The sequence below is a fragment of the Vitis riparia genome, chromosome 14, assembly GCF_004353265.1.
Source record: "Vitis riparia cultivar Riparia Gloire de Montpellier isolate 1030 chromosome 14, EGFV_Vit.rip_1.0, whole genome shotgun sequence".
NCBI classification, from domain to species: Eukaryota; Viridiplantae; Streptophyta; class Magnoliopsida; order Vitales; family Vitaceae; genus Vitis; species Vitis riparia.
Window position 1 is genome coordinate 13,322,406 of NC_048444.1, and position 10,401 is coordinate 13,332,806.

A 10,401-nucleotide genomic window follows, 5' to 3' on the forward strand; every position below is an offset into this window, starting at 1 on the left:
ACCAGGAATACTAAACGTCACCCTTTTTCAAAACAGTCAACAGAGGCATGGTAGGAAGCTAACCAATCATCCCAAAATCACATCAAAATCCTGAAGGTCAAGGAGTACTAAATCAACTGGCATTTCCCTATAACCAATCATCACAATACAATTTCTAAGCATTCTACTGGCCACAACAGAATCTCCACAGGAGTAGCAACAATCAAATCAAAGTCCATGCTAGCAACAGGCAAACCCAACAAACCAGCAAAGATACTGAAACAAAAGAGTGTGTTGATCCAGGATCAATCAAGACTCTAGCAAATAAGGTGTGGATTCGGAGAGTACCTGTCACCACATCAGAAGTGGCCTGAGCATCTCGATGAGTCATTGCAAACACCCGCCCTTGGGCTTTGGGTTATCGTTTATCCTCCTTATTTTCCTCTTTAGGCTTCCCAGTGATGAACTTCCTATTCTCTGGACAATCTCTGATCAAATGTCCTTGCTTCCCACAACCAAAGCAAGCTCCAGTCTCTCTATAACATGGCCTACCCCCATGCTTCTTGCCACAAGTAGAACAAATCTCATCCAAATTCTGCGCTGCCTTCCCTTTATTCTGATTTCTTCCTGATGTAGCCCTTCGCTGTGCTTGATTACCATGAGCACCATCACTTCTATTTCGCTTCCTTTGCTGTTCCCTATACTGATGAAGCTCCTCATTATCTTTCTCTGCTATAAGGGCTCTATCAACAACCTCTGAATAGACACCAAGCTTCAGAATAGATATCTTGTTCTTCAAATAAGGCTTCAATCCATCCTGAAACTTTAATGCCTTTTCCTCCTCTGTAGCAATCAACTGTGGGGAAAAACGTGATAACTCTGTAAATTTGGCCTCATATTGAGCCACAGTCATATCCCCCTGTTCCAAACGAATAAACTCTCCCACCTTCTGCCGCCTAACACTGTCAGGGAAATACTTCTTGTAGAAAGCCTCCCGAAATTGTCTCCATGTTATGGGTCCCTGATCCTCCAAAAGTCTCCTAGTCATACGCCACCAATGATCTGCCTCTTTATCTAACATAAAAGCTGCATAAGAGGCTTTTTGCTCCTCAGAGCAACCTATCACACCAAAGAATTTCTCCATCTTAAGGATCCAAGCCTCTGCCTCTGTGGGATCTGTAGCACCAGAAAAGTAAGGAGGACCCAATTTCTTGAAGTCATCAAAAGAGCTACCCCTAGAAGATGAAGACTGTCCCTGAACATTAGTCCCAGCAGCTCGAGCTTGGCGTTCAACTAAACTAGCTAGTGTCCCAAGATACCTATAGATTCCTTCTGCACTCACAGGAGGCAAACCCTCAACTGGAGGTATATCATCATTAGCCTGACTGTTTTGTGAAGAAGCTGCTCTTCTTGGTGGCATGATGTCCTAAAATGATAAGACATAACTAAATTAGTCACTAAAGAACCAATTAGAAAATTTCCAAATAAAGAAGAATTGGAATTTATACTAAATGAAACTAAAACTTAAACAAATGCGTCACTCATCTATCCCCAATCTAAACCAATTCAAATTCCCATCAAGATCAAAACCTAGTGCTCTGATACCACTCTGTCACGCCCCAAGACCCACTCCAAGGGCGTGACGGTCATTTCACACCTCAAACCCGAAGGCTTAAAGTATAATCTGACCCAAACAATCATATTGTAACTGGATGTTACCAATTACCAAATACCTATTCAGAGTAGCAGAACAAAATCTAAAATCCTCAAATTCAATTTCCAAATAACTTCCAAATATCAAATGATCCAAATGAACATAACTAACAGTTTAAACAAAATCCAACATAAAATCCTAAGTCAAATTCTAATGATGACTATTCCTCAGCCTAGCCATCACTCCTCACCCGAACTAAGAGTACCTGAAAAATTTTCAACAATTGGGAATGAGCTCACAGCCCAATAAGGAATATTAATGCAATTTATGGATCAAATATTTTCATTTCAAATAGGAGATATCATTTTTTTTTTCATCAAATATTAGAGTTTCAACAATACTAATATATTCAAAATTCAACCAACCATTTTCATATCAAATTCAAACACTTTCACATAAGATTCAATCAAATCCATTCAATTTTCATTACTCTGGTTATCAAATATCAAATGCCCAGTTAAGTGGGACTTTTCAAATGGGTGGCTAGTCTCAAATTGTTACTGGTGGACGGAACCAAACACTACTAGTACTAGTAACCTCTAACCAAACTCCTAGAGGCTGGGGTCCAAATCAATTACATTCCCACCATGAAATGTAAAGGTCAACTATTATATCCCATTGACAGGGCCGAATAGTCAACTATTATATCCCGTTGACAAGGGCCAAATAAACCAGAGTGATGTTTTTGTTCAAGTGTTCAAATTTACACAACATAATATCTCCATATTTTGTGTCATAAATAAAACAAAATATTCCAACATAATATTTAGTGCAAAACAGTTTGATCCATGCATGGTAACAAAATATCATTTCTTTTCCACAATTCAAAATAACATATAAAATAATTTAATTTTATAAATATTGCATTAACTTCCCTTACCTCAAAATATGCAAAGACCTTGAAGGAAAAATAACCCTGAAAAGTCTACTCCTCACCTAACACAATAAAAAAAACCACTATTACTATTTAACTCAAAATATAAATCTGATAATCCTAAAAATTTCTAAATGTTAAGATTAATATTTTTGATTAACAAAGTAATAATTTAATTACTCTATTCCTTATTTAATTAAAATTAATAAATTCTCAATTTGTTTCTAATAACACATTACTAATTTAATTAAATTACAATTTTATTTCATTATAAAATTCTATATATATAATATATATATATATATATATATATATTGCTAAATCTCTCATTCTATTTATTACGAAAAGACCATTATTACTATTATCTTATTTATTAATCTAAAACTAAATATTATTATTACTCTTTTTTTTTTTTAATTATCCAATTGAATAGTTACCCAACCATTACTCATCTCGGGTACACACCAAAAAGCAAGTTTTTTTTTTTCTTTTGTTTTGTTCCATGCTTCCAGTAGCACAGTACACGTACGCCCTTTTTTTTTCTTTTTTTTTTATAAATAAAATTAACCCTAACCTAAAATCAAAACCTTCCAAGGAATTTTTTTTTTTTCCATCTAATAAAATTTAAGATCTCCCAAAATCAAAATCTTAAATTTTCACTATTTGATATTAAAACGAATTTAAAAAAAATAATCTAACCCTAATCTAGATTTGGGGTTTTCCAAAAAAATATATCTAATGTGCTTGAAATTAACTAATAAATCTAAAATAATAATCTAGAGGTTAGAAACTTACCTATAGAGGTTTGTTCTTCAAACCTTGAAATCTGACCTCAACTTCACGTTCTCTGGAAACTCTCTGCGAACAGGAATACGATTCAAAAAAGAACAGGAAGAAGAGAATTTTCTATTTATACCTAGGGTATTATTCGTAAAATTACCCTTTTACCCCTCTTCCTTTTTATTAAATTAATTAATTAACTAAATTAATTATTATTAGTAATTTCCTAAATTACCCTTAAAAGAAAATGCTTGGGCGTTACAGTTTTTGGGCGGCCAAATGGGACGGAAAGAAGAGGGAGCAGAGAGCTAATTGAAGCTACAGGGAGGAGGACGGCTGGAGCAGGGGGCGAGTAGCAGCATGGCATGAAAAGAAAGAGTGGGCAAGAGAAAAAGGGGGCAGTAGCGAAGGGGGATTTTTCCGGGAGGAAAATTCGGAGAGTGGGTGTTGGGTTTATGTGGCAACTGAGGGATTTTAGAAATGAGGAAAAAAAAAGAAGAGAAGTGAGCTGAAATTTGAGAGTGGTGTTTGAAAACGGAGCAAGAGGCACAACTGAACAAAAAGGAAAAAAAAAAAAAAAAAGTTGGTAGAGAGGATTATCGGGAGAGAGAAACGCAACTGAGGGAACCGAGAGAAGTTGAACAAAAAAAGACTAAAGAGTGTGGTCAACACCCTGTTCTGATGCCAATCTTGATCTTTCTCTCCAAATTTCGCCGGCGGCGATCTCTCATAATCTCTGGTCTGTCAATCTCATTATTTTGTAGGGATTTCGAAATTAGGCATCAGCATGTTGAGTTTTTTTTTTTTTTTTTTTTGGTATTGATTGTTGAAGAAATTGGGGATCTTTATTTGATTGTCGTTAAAGTTTAGAAAAGAAAAAGAAAATTTCTTTGGGATATTGCAATGCTTTTCAGGATTATTTAGGTTGATGATGCAATTTTTAGTGGCTCCAAAATTTCTGCAGCTTGGTTGTTAATTTGGAGACACATTTGTTGTGTTATTGTAGTAATGGAATGTTTCGAGCTTATAGGGGTTAGCGTTCATGGCGACCTTGGTCTGCCAACTCCACCCAGTTCAAAAGCCCCCCTCCAAAACTGCTCAAAATGAGAAATTCCACCCATCCCATGAACCCAGGAATGCCCAACTTCGCCTTTGTAAAAAAAAAAAAAAAACAGAGGGGCGGAAAAGGTGTTCAGTTACGTGATTAATAGTGGGTTTAATTTAGATGAGTATTTGATGAACATGTTTTTTTTTTTTTTTATGCATGTAAAATATGGGATGATGACTGATGCACATAGATTGTTTGATGAAATGCCGGAGAAGACTACAGTAGGATGGAATTCCATCATTGTGGGTTATGCACTTCATGGTTATAACGGGAAGCATTGAGTGTGTATTATGGAACGTGGGGACCACACATAGCCACTTTCCTATGTTCATTTCCAAAGTCCACTTGATTCTCTTATTCATTCATTTTCATGCCTACTTCCAAAAATGGATTTTTAAAAATTGTGTTTTCAAATGATTTTTTAATTCTTCAATCTTTCTTTCTTTATTTTTAAAATAAATCCAATTTTTAATAAATCATTTGCCATCATATACAGGCTTTGTTGAGGTCAAGGATGAAAATATCGGTAATCACGGATATATCGGATATATCGACAGATATTCTGGAAAAAAATATCGGTAGACTTAAAATTATTAAAAACTCATGGAAATACAAGGAAAATCTCATAATAATATAATTAGAAGTATAATTGATATTTTAAAGTTGTTTTATTGAAAATTTTGATATATATATATATATATATATATATATATATATGATATAATTTGAGATATTAAATGTAATTATATCATGTCGATTGATAAGAAATGTTAATTTTGTCATTGTTCTCATTATAAAGTCACATAAAATATTTTATTTCATTAAATATCAATAATTTCTACACATTAAATTCATTAAATAAACATATTTCATATTCAAAATATACTAGTTCATATTAATTAAATTAATTAAATAATTTAGCATGTTAATTAAATAATTTAGCTAAGTTACCTAGTTTAATTTAATTCTAAATGTGAAAATAAATCACAGATAATCATCTAAAATAACACATATCAATTTATAATTAAATAATCAAATTAACCTAAGTTAATTCAATAAAAATATAAAAATTAATTACAATTGAATGTAAAAATAGCATTAAATCATCCATATTGCAAACATACTAATTAATTGAAAATATATGAATTAATTACAATTGCAAACAAAATTAATTATAATTTAAAACAAATATAACTTAAAATGATTAAATAATTAAGCAACCTTAATAAAAATTGGAGTAATGAGAGAGCAAATGAAGAATGAAAGCAAAAATGGATGAAATAGATGAAATTTGGGTTATTTATAAAATTGGTCAAGCCTATTGTCTTTTCTCGAAATGCATGCCACCCTCAGTGTTTGACCCTCTTAATTCTTCATATTTTAACGTTAAAAATTTAATTTTTATAAAAATTCTATTCCCAAATATTTTTCCAAAATTCATATTTTTTTTAATTTAATTTTCAAGAAAAACCCAATTCTCAAACAATTTTCCAAAATTCCCATTTTCATAATTTCCATTTTAAAATTCAATTTTTAAAACCTCAATTCTCAAATGATTTTTAAAATTCTAATTTCTTTCAAATTTAATTTCCAATTTCCAAAATTCCAATTTTCACATTTACTTATTTAATCATTATTATGTTCATTATTATCATTATTATTTTTATTAATTTATTTACTTTTAAAATTTCATCTTTAAATAATTCTTCAAAATTTCGATTACCAAATTTAATTTACAATTTCCAAAATTCCAATTTTCACATTTACTTTATTTAATCATTATTATTTTCATTATTATCAGTATTATTTTTATTAATTTATTTACTTTTAGATTTTCATCTTTAAATAATTCTTCAAAATTTCGATTACCAAATTTAATTTCCAATTTTCAAAATTCCAATTTTTACATTTACTTATTTAATCATTATTATTTTCGTTATTATCATTATTATTTTCATTAATTTATTTACTTTTGAAATTCTATCTTTAAATAATTCTTCAAAATTTCGATTACCAAATTTAATTTCCAATTTCCAAAATTCCAATTTTCACATTTACTTATTTAATCATTATTATTTTTATTAATTTATTTACTTTTAAAATTCCATCTTTAAATAATTCTTCAAATTTCGATTTCCAAAATTTCAATTTTCACATTTACTTATTTAATTATTATTATTTTATTAATTTATTTAATTTTAAAATTTCATCTTTAAATAATTCTTCAAAATTTCGGTTTCCAAATTTAATTTCCAATTTCCAAAATTTCAATTTTCACATTTACTTATTTAATCATTATTATTTTTATTAATTTATTTACTTTTAAAATTCCATCTTTAAATAATTCTTCAAAATTTCGATTTCCAAATTTAATTTCCAATTTCCAAAATTCCAATTTTCACAATTATTTTATTATTATTATTATTATTATTATTATTATTATTATTATTTATTAAAAAAAATGTCATCTTCAAATGATTTCCAAGATTCCAATTTCCATAATTTAATTTTCAAAACTTCGATTTCTTACAAAATCAGTTTTCAAAACTTCAATTCAAATTTAATCTTCAAATTTCCAATTTTCAAAATCCCGATTTCTTTCAAATTTAATTTCCAAAACTCTAATTTTCAAATGATTTTTTAAATTCCAATTTTTTTCAAATTTAATTCCCGAAATTTCAATTCTTAAATTTAATTTTTAAAACGCCAATTTTTGTATCATTTTTGAGCTTTCAATTTTTGAATAAATTTTGAAATTTTAGTTTTCTTTCAAATAATTTTAATTTCTCTTCAGTTTTCAAATATTTCTTTAATTCTACTACTTTTCATCATTCATTAGGGTTTTAAATCGCTAAAAATTCCGTTTTTAAATAAACTTGCTACCTTTCTTTTAGGTAAGCACTTTTCTCAAATTTCCTTTAATTTTAAAATAATTTTTTTGTTTTCCTTGATTTTTAATAAGCACGAATGAATTTTCGTAACTCCAAAAACAATAGAATCCATGAGATTAATTCGTGCGAAATCAATTGGGCTTTGGTGGGGGCCCTACATATGAGTTTTCTCTTCTGATTAACAGTTGTTATGCTTAATAAGTATCACTCGATCCTTGCCCTCCTCTTTGATGTGCATGTAATGATCTTATACTTGAGCTAACCCTATTTCCATGATAGCGCACTACTAATTGCTGCTAAGGTACGATCTCATTCCTCACTTCACTTATTCTTATGCATGATTCACTTTATTATTTAATTATTTCATTTTGGTATCCATAATTAATTAGTTAATTGTCACAATTCCCTTAATTTGTTTAGCAAAGATTGTATGTATACGGGCTTAGAGGGGTGCTACGGCTCACCACCATACTTTCCCAATAGGAAACCTGACCCCCGGACCGAGACTCGGTTTTTCACAGACTTGTTTTTCCTTCAAGAGTCACACTTAGGGTTTTTCTTTCTTATTTTGTTTTTCCCTTAAACAATAAAATAAAAATAAGCGGCGTTTCCAATTCTTTTAAAAAAAAAATCATATTTTTCACCAAACAAATACAAAAAATGAGTTTCACCATTGAGTGAAAGCGCATGCGTGAAATACAGGGTCCATAAAATGACGACTCCACTAGGGACATTTTGAGGATCAAACTTGAACATAAGTTAAGGCAAATGTGGCATTTGATTAGTCGGTTGATGGATACCTTCTCTTTGTGTTTTTCTATGATTGAGTATTCATAGCACATTGAGAGTTTTGATATGACTATTTTCCATGCCTGATTGTTATATCCATTTGGGACATTGACATGTTAATGATATTGATTGATTATCTTGCTTGTTTTAGTGTATCGAATCTGCTCTTGCCATGATTATCTTGCTCACTTTGACATGCGTGTTCACTTTGTTGTATATCATGTTTGTCTTAGTGTTGATTCTCTTGCTTGTATATTATCTTGATCATCTTGGAGCATGTTATCCTTGCTATATATCCATCTCGATTATCATACTTCCTGTCTAGCTTGTGTGTAGATTTGGATGATATATACATGTGTTTTGCATGACTGGATGTTGCGTGACTTCTCTCTTTCCGTGTGATTGCATGAGTTGTTTGTCTATGTGGGACACACACCTATCCTCTTATCTCCAAGTTCCTAGTCTCGGTCAAACTAGTTTCCCTTGATCTCGTATTTGATATGAGACTCGTTGCTTTGTTTGCTCTTCAACCGAGCTAGTGATTAGGAGTAGCGTCTAGCGATGGGTTATATCTATGTTTGGGAGCATTTTGGAGGTGGCTGACACATTGATGTTGATTGGAGTCCGACCTTTGAAGACTTGTATAGCCCAGAGCTAAATTTTATGGATATTTGTGTGATCAATTGTTTCTTTTTTTCTACTTTAGCTTCATAGGATTTTCGAATGCACCTACACCACTCACTGTGCACTTTAGTCGGCTATTGAGTGCTGAGAATTATGAAAGCTTTCACCATAGAAAACCCCTTGGGATGTCAAGGTAATGCATGTGTGGAGGTGATGACCACCTTGCATGGAAGCGCCCTGTCTTTTCGGAGGTGTGCAGAGGGTTGCATACCGTCGGGGGGTACGATCGCTTCTGCTAGGGATCCTTTAAAGTCCACCTATCTTCTTTTTAGAGCCACCTTAACCTTGTAGGTTGAGCCTTAAATCCTTCGATCAGGATTTCATTTCCTACAGGTGGGTACATCTGTGGGCCTTTAGAGCAGAGTCAATAGTGATAGGTTTAGTTACCCTCATAGTAGTCTCTTGTATATTTGCTCAAAATTGGATATCAGTTTGATTACTTCTAGGTTGCCTTTCAGCATATTTGATAGACATTCCTTATAGAGTTTCCCCTACACCGTATCTTATATAATATTTCCACTATTGTAAGAATATTGATACGTTCAGTCTGGATTTAGCTTCTTCGATTGGAGTTAAAGGTAGATTGATTAGAGTATCAGACCAGTCAGACCAAAGATCATATCAGAGGGATATGGATTCGTAGGTGGTTACCGTCGATCAGTTTGCCTCGGCCATGGCTTTGATTCAGGATGTTATAGCTAGCCTCGGCCAGAAGATAGATGGGCAGCAGACCTAGTAGGTCCCGCCTCAGGATGGCGCACAATATGACCTTATAGTACCACCACCCCCTCCACCTAGTCAGTCAGCACCACAGGCTATACCTTTCACTCTACATAATGAGATCGAGGTTGCCCCGCCTCCTGTCACCGTGTCTACCCCAACCTTAGAAGACCCACATACACGTATGGATAAACTTGAGCAGAGGTTGAGGTAGATAAGGGCTTCAAACGAAGCTAATTACTTGGGAGGATTTTGATGAGCACCAGTGGCCGATTTATCGGCCAAGTTTAGGATGCCTAAGATTGAGATATACACGGTCATTAGCTATCCCTGCATCCATTTGAGACTTTATAGTACGATTATGAAAGCCCATGGACTGGATGAGACCCAGATGGTTATGTTTTTCCTTATGTCCTTGAGTGGTGCGGCACAATGTTGGTTTGCTTCATTGGATGTATCATACCGCCGGACTTGAGATGATTTGACCTAGGAGTTTTTGAGACAGTTTGCATTTAACACTGTCATTGATGTTTCGATGAGAGAGTTAGACGCTTTGAGGCAAAGGCCAGAGGCCAGATGATCATGAGGAGCTTGCAGCCTCAATTTGCTAGGCACTTGATGGGATTCCCTCATACAGATTTTGGATCTTTGGTATAGGCCTTATGCGGTATAGAGGAGGGCATAACTAGAGGATTATGGTCCAAGTCTTTCCCTACTAACTTTAAGGGGAAGAGGCCTTTAGGAAGACATAGACCAGGAGATGTGGGTGTTATCAATTCAGCAGGGTTGAGGCCTCCTAGACACTATCAAACAATTGGCAGACTTCTGGATTCCATTACCCACCACCACCTCGTGTGTAATA

The 10,401-nt window shown here is 32.9% G+C and overlaps 1 protein-coding gene across 1 annotated transcript; it reads right to left on the reverse strand.

Moving 5' to 3' along the window:
- Positions 1-397: 397 nt before the first annotated feature.
- On the reverse strand, positions 398-1,399 carry LOC117930471. Its single transcript, XM_034851127.1, has 2 exons — positions 812-1,399; positions 398-751 (listed from the first exon to the last, which is right to left on the reverse strand). Exons 1-2 carry the CDS (start codon positions 1,397-1,399, stop codon positions 398-400), a joined length of 942 nt encoding a protein of 313 aa, XP_034707018.1.
- Between the last annotated feature and the right edge of the window lie 9,002 nt (positions 1,400-10,401).